At 37.0% G+C, this 19,520-nt stretch overlaps 1 protein-coding gene across 6 annotated transcripts in view; it reads left to right on the plus strand.

Moving 5' to 3' along the window:
• BBS9 (Bardet-Biedl syndrome 9) overlaps positions 1–19,520 on the plus strand; it is a 362,362-nt gene that overhangs the window by 329,791 nt on the left and 13,051 nt on the right. For 2 of the 6 annotated variants that reach the window (XM_033076485.2, XM_033076500.2), the window contains one exon: positions 12,344–15,367. The exons of the other annotated variants lie outside the window; for them this stretch is intronic. In XM_033076485.2, coding sequence (XP_032932376.1) covers positions 12,344–12,390 — 47 coding nt within the window. In that variant the 3' untranslated portion in view covers positions 12,391–15,367. Of the gene's footprint in view, positions 1–12,343; positions 15,368–19,520 lie in introns of those variants that run through there. 6 annotated transcript variants of the gene reach the window in all.

Raw genomic sequence — 19,520 nt, forward strand, 5'->3', positions numbered from 1 at the left:
TGGAGGTGCCAGAGGAGGAACTTCAGTATTAAGGGTGTTGAACATAGCTAGGAAAGCAGAAGCCAATGTTAATAAACAGTTGTGGGAGTAGTATGAGTGGTTTAAGCATAGTCTGGATTATTGTTATTACTGTGTTAAATCACAGCAATCAAATGGCCAAGCATCACTTTGAATGATTAAGTGGAACAGACCTCAATGAAAAGCCTTCAGGCTGCAAGGCAGACACTGGGATGGGTGTGGTCATGGTCAGCTCTCACAAACATTACTTTGAATGCTGTTGTAGATACAAGGCAGAGTGTTACATGATATTTTCAGGACCTGGCAGATTTTAGTTTGGTTTGGATGTTTTTTATGTACCTTGGCAGGCATACATATCCCTGCAGCCATACAGCACTCTGCATTAATGGCTGAAGTAACACCTACTGGTGAGGCAGAGTCAATCAACAACAGGCTACTGTTGTCTCATTACTTCAGTCAACTCACAATCCCATTGAGCTTTGAGAGTCACTTTTGTTCCCACCCTGAAGGCCAATGCCAGTTCGTGTTACAAATTTGAGTACCCATTGATTTAGAAAGTAGATGATGTGCTTTGTGGACAAACGAGCCAGGACCTTTAAGGAAGATATGGCAGGGTCTTGTATTATTTCCATCAGTTAATTAAGCTAATTAAAATTATTTATTCCTGTTTATAATAATCCACACTCAAGATTTGAGGTAGATTGCACTAAGAATTATAGAAGCATAGAATCATCTAAGTTGGAAAAGACTTTTAAAATCATCAAGTCCAACCATTGAGTTCAGTGTGTAGTTGAGTCCAATAAAGAGCTCAGTGTGTCAAAATGATACAAAAATATCTTGCAAAGAAAGGGATTTATTTCAAACTGTATTCAGACTTTAACTTCTTCCTCATATATTTTTGTCTCTCCTGGAAGAGCCTGGAAAAACAGATGAGGCTTGAAGTATGCCAGATCTGGGTATTGTCTGATGAAGGTGCCATCATATGCCAGATAAACAGATTTTTAGATGAGATTTAGAGAAAGAATAAAGAAATAGAGCAGTTCGATCCTGGAAATCCTGGAATTTAGAAGGCAAAAAAGTGTTAGAAACATTTCTATGGTGTCATTTAAAACAGTCTTGGTTTGAAAGGGAAGCAGTGTTGCAACATATTTGAAGATATGTCTCTCAGTATGGTCCACTTTAGTTTTGCAAATATTAAGTCATTTAGCTTATCATCTTATGTATGATGGTAATAAATATGAGAACAGCTCATTCTTTTTTAAATCTGTAACTTGTTAAAATAATTGCCTGTCCTTTTGTATGCTACTGCACAAGAACTCAGGCAGGTAAAAGCTGTGGAATCTTTCAGACAAATACTATTGCTGATGGCACAATTTGATTTCTCCTGTGTGAGTGCAGAAGATATGGCTATGTTAAGTGTATTACACCATGCCGAAAGGAACGATCTGTCTTAATTGGCTGAGTAGTCCATACTGCAGCTCATTAAATTTGGATTCTAATACCTGGACCTATTTCAACAGTGCTTCAGTTTTATTGCCTTCTGAGAAGCTTGAGAGAAGGATAGGTGTTACTTTAAGCAATGTATTTAAAATTTTGATACATGTTGTTGTTCATATGTTTTACTGTTTTCTTGTTCATCATCTATGAATTAAATTTGTTATCTTCACTCGTGAATGGGTGGTTTACAGTCATTCAATCATGCATTTCTGCTGGTCTGTTTCATTCAGGTGATCAAATCTCTGCACCTTTAGTTGAAAATACTATGAGGATTATGTTTGTTTCCTTGTTTAGTATGATTTCATGGACTGCAGACCATGATTTCATGGATGAGAGGCTGCAAAATTTACTCATGCTATTCCAAGTAAGGATTAAACCAAAACTGGTCTATACCTTAACACACAGCTCCTTTCAAAGCATTTCACATGTGAGATATATTGCCGTTCTTCCAGCAATATCCCTGATTTCAGCAACAAGACTTCGTGTAAACTGCAGATACATTGAGGGAGAAGCAATTGCATCCAGCTTGCTGTAAGATCCTAGCAGAACAGATAATTGACTGGCACAGTAGGAATATGTCTACATTTTGATAAATCTTCATGTGCTGTATTTGGATTTGACTTTTGCTATAACAAAATGTCTCTCAGAAACATTTCTCTTCCTATAATTTTGCGGAAACTATCACCTTGAGAGCCTCCAATGGGGCTTTCGGAGCTCTTTGTGAACTTTCATGTAAAGCTCTCCTGTGGTGAGAGATCAGAACCGCCATGTGTAAATGCAGAGACTCCTTTGAGAGCACTTTCTTCAGAAACAGATGCTTTTCTGTCTCAAAAGTTTTGAACAAAATTGTATTGAGTTAAATGTAATACAGGATTTAGGCATTTCCTTGGGTTATGTCACCAGATTCTTTTTAGACTTATAACTTCCCATGAAAACCCCATATCATCATTACTTGCAAATAATGGGCACAGGAAAGTGTAAAAGATTTTTTTAAAATAGTATTTTTATTACTAAATGGATGTTGTTATCAGGGAAACATGAATTTCATACTTCAAGAGAGATCACTGTAATAGTATTGGTAATGTTGTACTACTCAGAATAAAAAGAAAAAGCTGGTTGGCAGCTTAAAAGACTGTGTAGTATGAAAATTAGGCTCAACTGCAAGCATTTACATGTGTGAGAAATCCTACAGGGCTCCTTAAGTTCAGTTGAATTACTTATGCGTAAACCACAGTAAGTGTTTACAGTACCTGACCTTAAATCAAGGTTTTTTATTTTTTTAGCTATCTGTGGTATACCCTTTAACTATGTTGGGTTTCAGCACTTTGCTTTAAAATGTGCCAAGCCCCTGTTGTTTTTTAAACTTCCTCCAGAGCTGGAAAGAACTGCACTAATTGATACATTGAAACATTGCACAACAAAACATCTTCTCCCTGTATTTCAGTGTATTTTCTGGAATTTTTAGATCTTTTGGGACTGTTGTTTGATTTAGCATGTTTGTCTTTGCTTTCTTAGCTTTATTCAGGCACTTACCTTGTTAATCAATAGTCAGTGTTATATAATGTTATATAACCACCAGAATGGAATCTTGCTTTTCCTAGCATTTTTTGTATCCAGTTCTGTGAAAAGCCTGTGATCATGGAGTTGTGTTGTATTGTAAATTCACATGATTTACATGACATTAATTTATTTTGAGCAGTGTCCTTGCAGAAAACAGTAATTTCAACATAACCTGCATTTGTTGTGGGACAGCAGTGACATTTCCTGGAAATTTGTAATACTGAACTGACTGTGTATAAAAGTTGGGCATGTTTTCCCTAAAGTCACAAAAAATTATGAAAGCTATATTGGTTTCCTGCAGTCTGACTGTACTTCGTTTTTATTGCTTCCTGAGCCCATGAGAAAATTCATAATATATTTAAAATTGTTACTTTCATCATTGCAAGCCTAAGTGTGTTGGATTCTACTCTCTGGAGGTGATAAAAGGCTCAGTCCCACAAAGTGCTGCACTTCTTTTGGTTCTGCTGATCGGTGTGAGGTTGGAAGGCTGAGAAATTTCTAGTAGTTGTTCAGCTTTGGGCCATAAGAATCCTTAATTGGATCATTAAATCTCAGTAGCTTTACAGTTTTTGTTGTGAGTACTGAAATTCCCATTATAATCACTATGGCCAAGATATGCCTGGAAATATTCAGGGGTGTAGCAGGGAGTAACTCACTTCCATTTGTATGAGACAAGACTGTTAGCAGTGGGAAAATAGTGGATATAAGGAGGTCTTTAGTATGTTGAGGTATTAAGACAATTTAGAATACATATCAGATAAAAAATACAAAGTGCTTTTATACAGGAGTTGGACTTAATGAACTTGATCCTTGTGGATCCTTTCCAACTTCAGTTATTCTATGATTCTATGATACACTGCCACTCCATCCCCCAAAAATCATCTCTAGCATTTTTAGTACAGGCTTGTTTTATTTTGTTTTTTTTTTGCTTTTAAGCCAACACTGAGACTTATCAAAAGAGTGCATTGGGAAAAAACCTCCTGCAACATTTTTCTCATATACTGTAGCTTAAAAAGAATGTGTGAAATTCAAGATTGGAAAGTATTATACAAAATAGCTTTCCTTTTTTTTTTTTTTTATTTAAACACATTTTTCCTCAAACCTACTTCTCTACCAAAGAAGTCTTTTTTCCTACAAGACTCCAAAGGAAAAATGACATCAAATGGTAAAATCCTGTAAATCCTGTTGTATGTTATTTCCAGAATAATCATGGAAATTCCAGTCATGGAAATCTTGAATATGATTTTATCATTTGCACTGTAATGTTCCATTTTAACAAGGAACAACATACTGAAGAATATTCAGTTTCTGAATACTTGATGGTAAGCAAAAGCTGATGTTTCTGTGAATATTACACAGCACTTAGGAATTTGTAGCACCTCAGATCTGTTGTACGGTAATAGAAGTGGAAAACTCTTGTTAGATCAGCTTGACCATCTCCCTGACCACTAGATTTTTGTCTTCAATGTGGTACTAATTTGCAAATGTCATAAGCCATGTGGCTTCCACTACTTCCCCAGGGAGAATACACAGCATTAAAGAAGCCTTGAATGTTCCTTTCCTTGACTTCATTTTCTTGATCCTCTTCCATATCTCTTTCTTTTATTGAGCCATTCCTAATATTGCTTTGCCTTTAGCTATTTTGTTTCTCTCCCTCTCTTCTGTTTTCTACCAAATCACTCAATTATTAATGTTGTTAATTAATAGTTATCTACTATTTATCAAGTTAAAATATTAACTTATTTTAAACATTTATGTATTTTCAAGAAAGTTTATTTGTAATGCTTCAGTATGAAATGAAGAGTAAAAGTATTTTTTAAATTTAGGGTTAAAGAATTAAATTTAAAAATTTAAAAAATGCTGCAGTTATTTAATTTTTTAGCCAAAATGTTCTGATAAATTCAGCAGAAATTTGACTGATGCTTTATTTGACCTGTATTTCAGATTTCAAATGAAAATAATCTCATCTGAAAAGTTTGCTTAGTATTAGCTCAAGTGATATTATGTAGATGAGGAGTGTTTGAAGAGGGAGGTTGTAGGTCTTCAAGACATCAATTATGAGCTGCAGCCAGCTTGTAAGAGTAGAAATTGACTGCAATGTATATTATGGTATCTGTGAAGGCTCTTCAGTCTTCCCGCAGGCAGACATTGGGTGGGTGTCTCCAGGGAGTAGGATTCACTGCTATTCATATGAAAATGGTGGAAAATCTTGCCCTAAAGCTAACCTACCCCTGGAGTTTTGCTTATCTGTCATGGTGATCGAAGATAAAGGATTTGTTAATAGTCAGCTGACTGGTCTTCTGTCTGGGTAGTCAACACAACAGCACAATGAATCAGGCAGGCAAAAGACTGATTACTAGATCATTGTTTCTCTCCAGGAAAAAAGCCAAGAGCTATGTCTGCACAAAAAAGACCCTGGTTTTAATATATTATAGTCAGTTTAATCTCAGGGTACATGGTCCAAGTGTTTGATTTTTTCTGAAAGCAAGTTCTTAAAGACCTAACATATCTGAAAAGCTTAATAGGATTGTGGATTGCAGAGAATGAGAAGATGAAGGCACGATGAAGAATAAATTGAAACAATGGTGTTTGTATGGCGTTAATTACCTAAGTCTTAGATTTGTGTTGTGCATATTTGGCTTAGAAGCCACTGAATTAATTTATCACCCTGACAAAGGCTGATAGGTAATTAGACAGAAGGGAGGTTTTGCTACTAAAAGCAAACTCATTTCTAGGATTTACTTCGTAGCAAGATATATATGTTCCAGCTGAAATGTGTCATTTGTGACTTCTTCAGATCATCTAGAAATGAAAACAATGAATTTTCAAAACCTTTGCAAGCTTTCTGAGAAAAACATCCAGGATTTGGTAGGCGGTTGCCAGATATCAGATATTTGGAGAAAATTAGTATTTTTCATCCAAAAATTTGGCTTCATGGAAATTGTGCTTCCTATAGTAACGATTGCTTGCATAATTTTAGATATGTAACTGTTTTTAAAACAACTTGTCATCCTATAAGCATACTCAGTTTGCTCTGATAATTTTTGGATTTTTTTTTTGTTGTTGTTGTTCCTAAGTGGAACTTAAAACACTGTTGTTAGAGTGCTGTTTACAGAGCTCTACATTGCTACAAATTAACTATCATCCCATTCATCTTGATCTCCTTAATATCTGTATATGTAAGCTGGATCTGGTGGTTTGAGAGCTCCTAGATTCTTAGACCTTAGTGTTTGTTTCAACTGTATGTATGTGGAATGTGTATATATATATATATATATATATATATATATATTTGTATTTGTATTTATATGTACACATGTATGTACAGTAATTTCACGATTATAAGCCACACCCTTTTGACTAAAATTTTGGTCCCAACCTGGAAGTGCGGTTTATAATCTGGAGTGGCCAAAATATGGATGAGGTTCAGAAATTTGCCAACCCTGAAGTGCAAGCCTGCGGCAACCCCGAGCCAAGCCGAGCCGAACCTGCCCTGCCCCAAGCTGGGCCAGGGCTGCTGGCCGCAGGAGAGCTGGGCCAGAGCCTCTCCCCGGCAGTGCCGAGCTGAGCCCACACATCCCCAAGCCAAGCCAGTAAACCCCGTGATCCCGCAATTCTTTTGCTAATTGGCAACTTTGTGAAAGTTGCACGTGGATCCTCGCTGTGAACAAAAGTGTGATTTATGATCCGGAGCAGCTTATACGTGGACAAAGAATGAAAAGTTGCCGACACCCAGAAGTGCGACTTATAATCAGGTGCAGCTTATAATCGTGAAATTACTGTAACTGGGTTCATTAGAAGAAGCAGCTGTACACCTTGGGAAATTTCAGTGATGCCACTGGATGTTTGTCTTGGTTTTCAAACTTTGTATGAGAAACATTTAATATGTCTTGGGCATTTTCCAAATATGAATCAGAAGAAAGACCTAAAGAAGCCCTACTGAGGCCTATTGAGGGCTAATGCCTAGATGAATGAATGCACAAGAACTTTGTATGTCGTTTAAAACTTAATTTAAAAAACCCTATGTAGACACTACACTTGGTAAACATTGCCTTTGTCATTGTTACCTCCTTATCAACTCCATTGTGTTACAAGTCTACTTACATGTCACTATTAATTCAGTGTGACAAAAGGAAGACACTAACAAGGGTTTTGTGGTACTAGACCCTTCTCTTTCCCCAAGGTCAGAGCTGCCCCTTCAACCCCTGGTATTTTGTGGCGTTTAGAAACTTAGCAGTAGGTACCTTGTGTAGCTTGGATTTGTCATGTTAGTCACAGTTAGTGGGGGGCACATTTACAGGGATGGAAATGTTTCACATTATCCACCCTGTGATGTATATGGTCCCTTAGGATGAAGCAAAGTTCGCAGAATGCAGCTCTTTCTCTGTCACACTAAATGAAAAACAAATTTATTTGTTTTACACAATTCTTTAATAAATGAGTCAACCATGCTTCCCACTTACTCAGCTACCATCACTCCACTTTCTGATACAAAAATCTTAGCATTTTTAAATTATGTTTGCAGTGGTCAGTGACTCACTGGTGATTTGGGGAGACAATGTTGAGGCCCCTCTCAGCCTATTAGCCCATCAAATGTGATATAGAATACCAGTTAAGTCCAGTTTCTCCCATTAAAGCAGTATAGGAAAGTTTGTAACTTGTTGATTTTACAGTAATCCATTCTGCACTCCTACTAAACTGTGTCTGTTTGATAAGCCTGGTGCTTTCCTCAACTTTTTGAAAAGCCCTTTGGATTGTGCTTACAGAATGAAGGTTAAATACCAAGAAAAAGGAAGCAGTATACATTTTCTCAAGTAGTTTTTAATGAAAATTATTAGTAATGAATAGATGGGCCTTCTGGAAAGAAGAATTATGATTTTCAGAAACATGACTTAAAGGTGCTGGGAAAAATCTGTCATCTTTTGTTAACAAAAAAGCAAAAAACTATTAACTTCAGTCATTTGGAACATTTAGTTTTGGATCCAAAATTTTATGAAAAACAGTTACTTTAAAGCTGTAGTTTGTTCTAAAGCTGTCTTATGTCAGGTCTAGAAATAGCAATACTGACCATTAGGCCATGAGACAGTGTGGGTTTTTTTTTCCTCTATTAGGTGGGAACAGCAGGGAAAGAACAGGGTGCCTCCCTTTTCTAACTTAATCTGAACTCAAAATAACTTTTGTCTTGTTATAACAGCTCTTTTCTGAGTCACTGTATGAAAAAGACTGAAAGTATTGGATATCGTAGATCAAACACTTCAAAGCCAACTTTGACTTAGTTTTATGCATGCTTTAGGGTAGACTAATGTACAATAGTATCCAGGAAACTCAGCCAGTAGTTTATAAGGGTCCAAAATATTCTCCTCAGAATGAATCATAGCAGCATAAATGATAGGACTGGAGAATATCCTTTAGGTCATCCAATTCAAAACCTGTGTATCTTCCTTTTCTCTATCCCCACTAGGATTTCATCTGCCCTATCTCTGCAAACTTCCCATATCCCTGACTCAGCCATGTCTGGGTAGTTTCTTCCATTGCCTAATTATTTAACCTGAGCATCTTTAAACTTTACACCATCATGCTTAATGTGAACAATTTATGAGTACAGAAAATGATTTTCTCATCCCTTCTGCCATCATGCTCAATTATCATCTCTTCCTTTAAATGTGTCATTGGATTTTTTCCCCCCTTCTAGCTGCATGAATAATAATCCCAGGAAAGTTGGGGTTTTTCTGCTGTCTTTGTTGCTTCTGTCACTGTAACTGATTTTCTTTGAACTTTTGGTTTTCAAGCCTCAGAAGTACATTTTGATCTACAAATGAACTTTCTGTGACTCAATTGTTATGTGTCACATATTAAGTCATGCTTTTGAAGAGGTAAATAAATAACATGATTGAAGTATTCTGTGTCTTTGTTTATGGAAGCTGCTTTCTTGAGGGTGCTAATTGACAAATACATGATATTTGAGGGATTTAAGTGACTTTCTTGGTGTCAGATATCCTCAGTCTCATGTTACTAATCAGGATATTAATATAATCATGTTTTCTGGCTCTGTTTTAAAAACTGAACTCCAAAAGCTCTTGGAATTGCCTACTGCTGAGTTAAAATTTATCATGATCATTTCCAAAAACAGCTTCCCAGTTTGTAGCTGCGTTAATAAACAGAGACATAAACCTTTCAATATAAATTTCTCTAAGTGTATGTGCTCAGACCAGTGTTACTATGATGGGAGATTTTTGGATGAAACAAAACACTGAGAACTTCATAATGGGGGATATGAAGAAGAAAGAAAGCTTTTATTCTTGGTGAAATGAGGTAAAGAAGCCTTAATCTTCAGAATTTAGATTTATACCTTGTATTTTTTAGGATCTGCCTAAGCTTGTCAGAATATGCTAATGAGAAACCTCTCTGATGTTAATTGTCTCATCTGCTATAATGTAGAATGTGCCAGTTAGATCAATTTGACATTTATGTTGTTCTCCTACATGACTAATAAAAGTTGCATGTTGGAAAAAATACTGGGTAGATGTGGGAAGGCTGGTTATTGTAACCTGTATTTTCCTGATTCTGTATTGCCTCCCATTTTGGAGTTGCACAATAAAAATAGCTGCAGTCTGTGCCTCATCTGTCAGCTCTCCTCTCCCACAGTTTACTCGTGTAGTAGTTCTTTGATCCAGGTTCCCTGTGGCTGAATGACAGAGCTGTTGTGCAAGCTTGTGTGAAACCAGGGTAAATCCTGCTCTGTGACTTCACTTCTGCCAGCCAGTAATTACAGCAAATGTGTTAGATTTAGTGGATCCACAGTTTTTCATGAAAGTAGCCATTCATGGTTCGCTTTGGCATGGCAATTTGTAGAAATAGACACAAGGGTTATTTGTAAGAGGTTAATGTCAGGGAAGTAACAGATTTTGGAGGCAGTGACTTGGGCACTGGGCACGGTTTTTTGCTCAATTTTTTTTTAAGTTTATAATTACACTTTAGTTTTTAAGAGACCATGTTTTCAGCCTAACAAAGGGAAAAAAATGTATTGTGATGTTATAGCCTTCTCATTGAGAGGTTTTTCTCCCCCAGGTATTTTTGTCAACCTCCCCTCTTTAATTTCTGTTTTGTTATGCTTCTTAGAGGTCCTGTAGCCAGCCAGTCCTCAAATGTCGAGAGGCCAAGGGCACTGTGCAGTGGCAGTGCAGGCTTAAATGTGGAACACAGTTGGTAATCTCTTGGTCTCTGGTAAATTCTGTGGCCGTTCTTTCCTTGTACAAAGAGCTGACCATAGTCATAACTCCTTTTTTCTGTTTCTCATTTGGGTTCTGTGTGTCCAGCTTTTATAGGAGTATGCAGCAGTCAGTTTCATAATTGAGGCACTACTTTCCTTCACTATAGTGGGAAATCAAGATCCTCTCTGGTACTTCTTCTATGCAGAGCTCGGAACAGCTCAACAAAGCTATGTATTCAGGAAGTGTTAACTGTAGCCTTGCAGTGGTTTCTACACTGCATTGAGCTATGATGGGTGTTTCAATGCCAGTGATGACTTCAGCACAGACAGTTGCTGAGGAAAACCCTTGCAGAAGTAGCACGGTAGAAAAAGCCAAAGTTTGTTACTTATATGGCGCATTTCAAGAAATATCCCCTCTATTTTCTCTCATATTTGTTAATCTCTTAGTCCTAGAGCAATATTTCTTTCTCCTCCCCAGCGTTTCTTGCTCATCTTTGTTTCCTATATTCCACAAGTTTCATTATTGTGCTACCTACCTCCATCCCCATGACCATTAATGAAACAAGATGGGACCTGCTGCTGGTCCCTTTGGCATACCAGTGTGTACTACATGATGAGAGCTCTGAACAAAAGAATGGCCATTCAAGGGCTGACCTTTGGAACCCCAAGTCAGCTCTTAACATGGTACTTTAAATTGTCCTTAAAAAAAACCAAAAACTTAGGCCCTCAGGGCCTTGGGCTTCCAGCTGTTGCAAAAGTGCTACTGCTTTCGTCTTTTGTATCTCAAGGCTTGACTGAACATTTGTTCAGTTTAGTACCATCTCCCATGAAAACCACTGTAAATACTGAAATCCCCAAGCACCAAAAACATTGCAAGTGTAAAATAGAAGCCGGAAAATAAAGCTAGATGGTTTTGATCATGTGAAATTGCACAGATCTAAATGAAAGCATATTGTTTTAAGTTTGTGAAGATTGTGGGACTAAATTTTCTGTGAACATGATTGTGAAAGCAGTTAGACTGATGGGAGACTGGTGGCTTTGGTTTAGAACACTGGGTGCTCAAATTTTATTCTGCTGAGCTGCTGGATCATTTCATTGTGTGTTGGGGGATTTCAGTCTTCTTCAGAGAAGAAGGAAAAAACCATATCAAAACAAACCTCATAAAATCTCTGTGTTATTTTATTATTACTCAGATATCATTTGGAGATGGTGCCCATTTATTTTAGATTGCTTAAATTAATTAGAAAAGGATTTAAATTCAATAATTTTCAATCTAAGCTAGGAGTGCATACGTAAGAAACTTATGGGTGAAATAACCACTTTTTAGTCATTCCAGTATTTGTGTGTACAAATCTGTGTGATCATGTTTTCTTTACCCCTAGATATTTAAAGCAGCATTTTATGAGTCTCTACCCCCTTTTCAAATTCTTTAAAGATTATTATCCTATCCAAGATTGATTAATCTCTTGAACTAATATTTGAAAATGGGAAACTCATTCCCTTGCCTTATAGCAGATAGTCTTGTATCTTTGGTACAAGAGTTTGGCTATTTTCCTCCTGCCCAACCCGATAGTCACACACACACACATATATATATATATATATATATATGTATGTATCCTTGTTTATGAGTGTGTGCATTAAATTTTCTATTGTTTTGCAACTTGTGTTATTGTTTTTTTCCCAGAAATAAATCGGTTTTTTTCCACAGGATGAATACAGGTAGATTGGAGTAACTGTGTCTCAAATCATATGCCCAGTTTTTCTCTGTCATTTTTCTCTGATGCAAAAATAGTCCATGATTTTGTAGTTTGAACTGTCATCGTCCATGATGCATATAGAAAAGCTGATGTGAAATTGCCTTTATTGCATTATTTTTTTTATTTTCTGAATTGATGAGTGTTTGAATTTGCAAGTTAAGCATTTTTGTCCTAAGTGTTTAATAAATTGTTTCCTCCAGCTATAATCAAGGCTTTCACAAACTGATAGAATCAACACTATAGTGCATGTGGTTGCCAACTACACTAAATGTTTAAGCATCTTCTTTTTGCTTTACAGGCTTGTCTGAGGATGCAGCAGAGGAAACAAAAAGCCATGAACTCTGAAGACAGCCCTCAGGAGAAATTTCTATCTGATGCCAGATAGAATCCATTTATAATGCAGCAGTACCAATCCATTTTACCCTGTAGTGATTGCAGCTTCCAGAGGAGAGGACTGTATTAATTTATATAAAAACAAAAAAGTTCCACTCTAATAATTTGGGTCTCCCTGCAACTGCTATCGTCCTTTCTGTGAGCAAAATTTAAGGAATTACCCAACTGTGGTAGGGGTGTTGTGTTGTGTTTGCAGTATATCATCCCTTTCTAAGGATTCAGTTGATTGATCAAAGACTGTTTATACATAGTTAAAAGCAACCTTTGTTTCAGAATGTTTTGTCTCTTTAAAAAAGATATTCTGAACTGCGCCTCCCTTTGAGATTATATTAACATTTGTTATATCACAGTTTTGACAAAAGATAACGATCTAGTTTCCTTCTGTACTAACATTCATGATTGCAGACAGCTGAATTCACCACCAGGAGAAAAACTAATAATCCATCAACTCTTTTCCCCCACCTCTCATTGCTTATACAGACTCCTGCTCTCTAGAGATATAGAGTAAAATACGGTTACTGGACATAAAGGGCAAACCCTTTTGCCATTAACTATGCCACTATGGATGGGAGTAAAGTTGGGAACACAGCAACACATGGATCTTTTTATGGTTACCTGTGATTTCTGCTTTTTTTGTCAACCAGTCTGCTCTAGTTATGGGTAATATTTTCAAAATTAGCTACCAATTTTTGGGTGCCTTAATTTTTATTAATCCAGTTGGAGGGTGCTATGAGTGGTGTGCATTTAGAAAGTGCTGAGTATCTACCTTCTGAAGGTCAGGCCCATGCAAGGTGCCTGAAATACAACATCCAACAACTGCGGCAAACTTTGAGAGGACCTTGGCCTAAAGTTTGGAAGTCAGGCTTGTGTCTGGATTTCTGAGAGTGAGTCGAGATATTACAAAAATACTTGTAACTGAAAATAACTCAGACCTGGATCAAGTGTGTAAATAGGCACTTGAAACAATTATTGCTAGTTCATACCAAAATATAAATTGCAATCTCTTGGATGGCAGATAAGAAATGCACTGATAGCTGCAGTTTAGCTTGTGGTAGATGCAAACGCATGAGCCATTTCCACATCCCACACTCCTCAACAGGGATTCACTGGCTCCTGTTCCAGCTGTAGTAAAAGTCCCTCTGACTTATTTTTATGCTGTTTCAAAAGAGGTTGTAACAGTTCCTGTGATCAATGCTAGCTTGATCTATGGATAATAAGGAGACATTATTTTTCAGAATGTCTTAAGCTGTGTCTACTTTCAACTTCTTTACATCTACCCACCCCTAAAACAAAACCAGCTTTGCATCCCTTGTGCATCTGCTGCTTAACCCTCTGGCCCTACTCTGGCTCAGTACATGCTATAACTTTTTCAAGAAGCCTTTTTCAACATGTTAACTATTAAATAGCTCAGTAGCCAATGAACTGGGTAAGGCCTCTGATGCCTCTAGGGCTGAAGTGAACTATAACTCCCAACAAAAATTACTCTGTCCCCCAGGAGACCTCAGATTTATCTACAAGTTGTGGGGCCAAAAATCTTGCTTCTTTCCCAGGAAGGAAAAGTCCTACCCCCTGCTTGTTTTCATAACAAACTGCTGCTTGATTCTGCTGAGTTTTCTTCACTCTGATCCCTCCCCTGTGGTTTTTGTCAGGAGGATGGTATCCAACCCATTGTCAAGGTACCCTGCTGCGCTGTGAAAATTACACAATAAAATAATCTCCTGTAGTCTCTGTACACATCTCAGTGACCAAAGAAAGTCCACGGAGAACTAATCAATTACTGTAGCTATTAGGCTTAAACATTAACTATGGATCTCAAATCTTGTGTCCTCTTGTCAGCAACTACTAGGGAATCTAGAAAAATCAAGCACGGTTACTACAGAAAGCTCAGACCATAATGATGTAGAATCCTGGACCAAAGAATCCCAAATTATAGGCATCTAATATAGCTGGAAAATACACTGCTATGAGACTTCTGTGAAATGTATTACTCTGTCGTGATTCCCATTATTGAATGAGATCCCAGTGCCCAGAGCTGCCTGGCTTCATTAGGACTTCATGGTAAATGACAAGTAGGCACTCAGGTCAATTATATAATCCACTCTTATTTAAGTTATTTTCTGTCATTTTAAGATGTAATGCTCAGAAGCACTCTTCTTTGCTGCTCTGTTTTGCAAAATATGGTCTCATGAGAGTAGTTTTACAAAAATGAGAAAATATGCTGGTAATAAATGGGAGGGAGGAAAGGAAGAAAAAGGTAGATCTGTCTATAGTATGACCTCTTTGTATATTGTGTTAAATTGCAGTATTTGATAGTATCATCAAGATTTAAAAGTTGCATTGAATAAAAGTTACTTACTTCCACCCAATGTCAAATAGTCCATCAATTCAGAGGAAGGAAGTAATTGAAATGTAGTAATATATGTAGTAGCCTAAGAGGAAATACTGTAAAGTAATTATTTAACTGTAAAGCAGTTCTCAAATATAGTTTGAATTTCTAAGAAAGTTCTTTTTGGCTGAAAAAAATCAGGCCAATGTTTGAATTTTGGAAACTAGAGAGGTGTAAGGAATGCAAGGAAACATTGCTAGTTTGGGTGGACCATATGTTTGGTTCTCATCAGCAATGTTCCTGAGGCTGAGAAAGGCACTCGTGGTCAGTCAAACTGTTCTGAACAGGATTTTATAATAATGCCTGGTCAACTCTTCTGGTCAGCTTAAATATGCAGCCTATCTGCGTGTTTAGCTATTTGAATAGGATTTTATATAGTTAAGTGGCTCAAAGACTAAAATTAATTTTAAATTACTATTTTATTGGAAATAAATCTAAAAGGAATTTTATGACATTTTGAAAATAATGCTGTGAGTCATGGCATCTTTTTTTATCTAAAACTGAAATTAATTTTCTAAAACAAGTCCTATATTTTTCTGTTAAACAGGTAATTACTTCTAAACTTTATTTTCTTGATAGAAGTTTATTTTCAGAATGTTATTGTTCAATGGCTTTTCTTTAATTTTTCTTTTCTACCACTGCATTTAGAAAAACAGATTAAAACAATTACTACTCTGATGACCAAAATCTGAAGGTCTGGACGCTACTCATATTTTGGGCTTTGTACACAATGCTGAGTTCAAACTAAGACTGTGGTTTCCAGCCCCAGATTCATTCTTCTGTCCAAATATTATTCAACTGTGACACAGAAAACCAACATTTCTCTACTTTTAAAGGGTTGGGCTTTGCTTTATAATGTCTTGTTGTTTTCTCTTCCTTAGCATTTACTGTACAGAGAGAATTAGAGATAAGTTTTTATATTCTTGTATTGCTTATAAAGAGTAATTTACTGCCATAAACTGAATTTTATTGAGCAGAGATTGTATTTCTATGTGAAGTTTTTCCAGCACTGAAAAAAAAAATTGCAGGGTATGCATCACAGTGAATAACTATCTTTCCTTCTTATCAGAATATTCTGTTCATAAATAATCTATTAAAAATAAAACAAAACTGGTGCAAAAGTACTGTAAAATATATGATATACTTCTGAAAACAAGCTTCTGTATCATTTCTTCATTTGAAATTAACCTTAAGTTTCCCACAGCTTTCTTTGCTGTCACCCCTTCACATCTTGCTGCTTTCTTCATTTACTCCTTTATAGCATGAGGTTGCTCTGGTATTTATGTGGTATCTTCATGTGCTGTTTGCAGGTGACTTAGCTCCTTTGCAGCTCAAAGGTAAAGTTTGCACAGAATTATGCTGCTTCATGAGCCTTGATCTTGTTGAGGGCACGTGCCTAGAGGGCCAGACTTAAAATTAACAAAATTCACCCAAGGTGGAAGAGGTAATAAATGTGTTGTTTCAATGAGAATTTATCCTATTACTCTAGGTAGACCAAATTCAACACAAGTTTGTTATTTATATAAACACTGGAAAATTTTGCTTTAGTCTTGAACATCCTCTCTATTTTTCTGTCCCCTGTCTTGTAGATTCTCCTAATAGTCAATAGTATTAGGAATAATTATTTCTGTCCTCCTTTGCAAGACAGCTGGTTGTTTGCTGCATATAAGCTGCTAACCAGGGGGAATGTGTTTTTTCCAGGAGACCAGCAGATCACAGCAGAGATACTTGGCACTTCTGTTTGCATTAAATGTATGGCAAGTGCTGTAGTTAATTATAGAATGGAATCATAACCCTAATTGAAGCTAATTTAATTGACCTGGTCTTCTCTGACAATGTGTCCTGAATGCTCTATCTTTACATCTGCCATATCAAGGAGTATGGACAAATACAGCATGAACATAGATTTAAATAATTAAAATTGCTATTTTAAAACACTGGTATTTTTCAAGAGTTTCATGTTGTTGCGATTAGGAAAGGGAGTAAAATACCATTGATTTTCATATGCAGTTATTGTAGGTTTACATGTATTGTTATGTGTTTGGATTTACTGTGTCTGTAAGAAGCATTCATACTTGCAGATGAACCTGCTGTATTGAAGATTTCAGTATCTGTTCTTGTGCTTTAAGTGAAAGGATTGAGCAAAATCCTGCTTACACATCAGGTTAAAAATCGCGAAAGTAAGCAGAAGCCCTGGCAGAGATCCCCACCCTCAGGCTACACCATGTAAATTGATGTTAACTCTAATGGGAGTGTTTTCCATTTGATATAGCATCAACATATTGTATTGTTCATTTGTTTGCTAGCACCATTGTAACACTACACTGTCATCATAAAAAAATGTTCCTTTAGGAAAAAAATTTTGCAAAACCAGTTAATGCGCTGGAAAAAAGTGATAAAAGTATTTGATAAGATATTTTCATTTGTCTTTATAAGCAGAATAGAGACTTGGAGTGCTTCCTAAGTAGGAATGATCAGTGCCAGTCATAGCTCACCCTCCACCACAGCTCCAGCTGACTGACTATATTCAGCTGCAGAAACAAGATAAAAGTTGTTCCAGGCTTTTATCTTGTAAGCTGCTGCCTGGCCTGAAATCTTGAAGGGAGATCAGGCATCCTGAATATTACTGGAACCTGATTAGAGGCCCAAATCTGCTTTTGATAAACTTAAGTGACTATTTTGCTACTGATTTTGACAGAGGAGCATCTGTATTCTCCTGCTGGGGGCTGCATGTCAAAATAAGATGACATATAAGCACCACTGAATTCGTAGCTAGATGATGTAATAAATTATGAGGGTCTTTCCAAAATGTTCTATTCCTAAAATACAATATGTGTGAAGCCCAGTTAGTGAGTATTCATTAAAAAGCTGCCACACTGCACTCTAGAAGTGATTACAGTAAATTCACGACTATCAGGCACACCAGATTATAAGGCACACTTCTGGGTGTCAGCAAATTTCCGAACTTTGTCCATATATAAGGCGCACCAGACCATAAGGTGCACTTTTTTTGCAGTTCGCGGCTCAGTGGGCAGCTCGGATCGCGGCTCTCACGGCACGTGGCTCGGTGGGCGGCTGGGCTCACGGCTTGGCGGCCGGCTCGGCGCACGGCTCAGCGGGCAGCTCGGCTCGCGGTTTGGCTCGTGGCTCGCACTTCTGGATTGGCAAATTTCTGAACTTTGTCCATATGTAAGGCTCACTGGATTATAAGGTGCACTTCCGGGTTTCGATCAAAATTTTAGTCAAAAGGGTGCACCTTATAGTAGTGAAATTACTGTACTTCTCTGCAGAGAGTGATGCTGCATGTGAAATAGGCCCCTGCGAAATAAAACCCCAGAGCATTTTATTCACGTTACTTCAGCCACTTAAGTCACTCTTAAGATAATGATAGCAGCTTTTTGACAATCGTAACAACACTGTTAAATAATTTAGGAAATCAAGCAATGAGCAGCATGCCCTCCCTCTGCTCTTCAACCAAGACAATGTGGAAAGTATTTCCAGGACTCATTCTGTTAAGAAGAAGGACCTTGCTTAATTTGGCATTTGATCAGCACAAAGCTTGGCCCTCTGTCTTTTAAGAAGTTGTGATAGTTTCTCTAAACTGATTTTGTTGTTACAATAACTGTTTCCTGAATTTTGCATACTATTTAAACATTGGAAGCTCCAGTGTTCTCTGATTATACTGAGACATTTTATCATTGTTAATGAAGGTAGAACAGGTGCTATTCTTGGACAAGCTTAGGAACCACCATGGGTATGATCCAAGGATGACTTAGACCAGTCCTCCTTACTTTGTGAAATCTGATGAGACCGTATTGCAAAGTTTACCATCTGTTTGAGAAAGAAATGTTTTTATTCCATTTATTTTAATACTTCAGTCATTTTAAAGGATATATCAGTCTCACAGCATCTTGGAAGTGAAAAAGTTGGTCTATAACAAATGATATTCCAATTCATTATGAAGCAAGGAGTCAGTAATTAATAGTTACTTCAAATGCTCACAATATTTTATAATCATGGTTGGATTTAATTATAAGAGACATAATGGGGATTATTGTACTTTTTTCCCCCTGATGGCATAATGAAGTCAAGATCTATATTGGAGAACAGTCGAGTACTGCATATATAATAGGAATTACTTTTTTCAGCTGCCTGGATTTGTAGTGTCCTCCTTCCATTTGAGCAGTGACTGGTCCTATGAACTTGCAAGAGTACCACTTGGTTAATATGGTGTAATTGCTTCTGATCCAGTAGAAACAAAGAGAATTTCTCTTGACAATGTACTTGAACACCCTGTTCCAGCATTAACTGGATATTTCATGGTAGCACAACATGATTCTTTCGTCATGACACCAGACTGCCTATTTCAGAATGCAAGTCTCAAAAGCAGTCAGGAGGAGTGTGACTTGTAAGGGGAGCATTTCCCCCATTATTCTGGGAAACCGTATTTCAAATGTAAAGGTTTGTCCTTTCTGGTTGCTACTTAGAAGGCATGGAAGGAGGAAGAGGAGACCCAAAAAACTGTATTCCCAGCAGAATTGTGTTCAAATGCTCCCATGCCAGCTGCCACAGAGAAATGTTATTTTATTTCCCTATTTTTATATCTTCCTTTATAGAGAAGTCATTCCATGTTTAACATTTATTAGCTTATTTCATGGGGAGAGCAGTCTGCTTTTAGTCCTTCTTCTCATCATCT

This window comes from Catharus ustulatus, chromosome 1, assembly GCF_009819885.2.
Source record: "Catharus ustulatus isolate bCatUst1 chromosome 1, bCatUst1.pri.v2, whole genome shotgun sequence".
Lineage (NCBI taxonomy): Eukaryota > Metazoa > Chordata > Aves > Passeriformes > Turdidae > Catharus > Catharus ustulatus.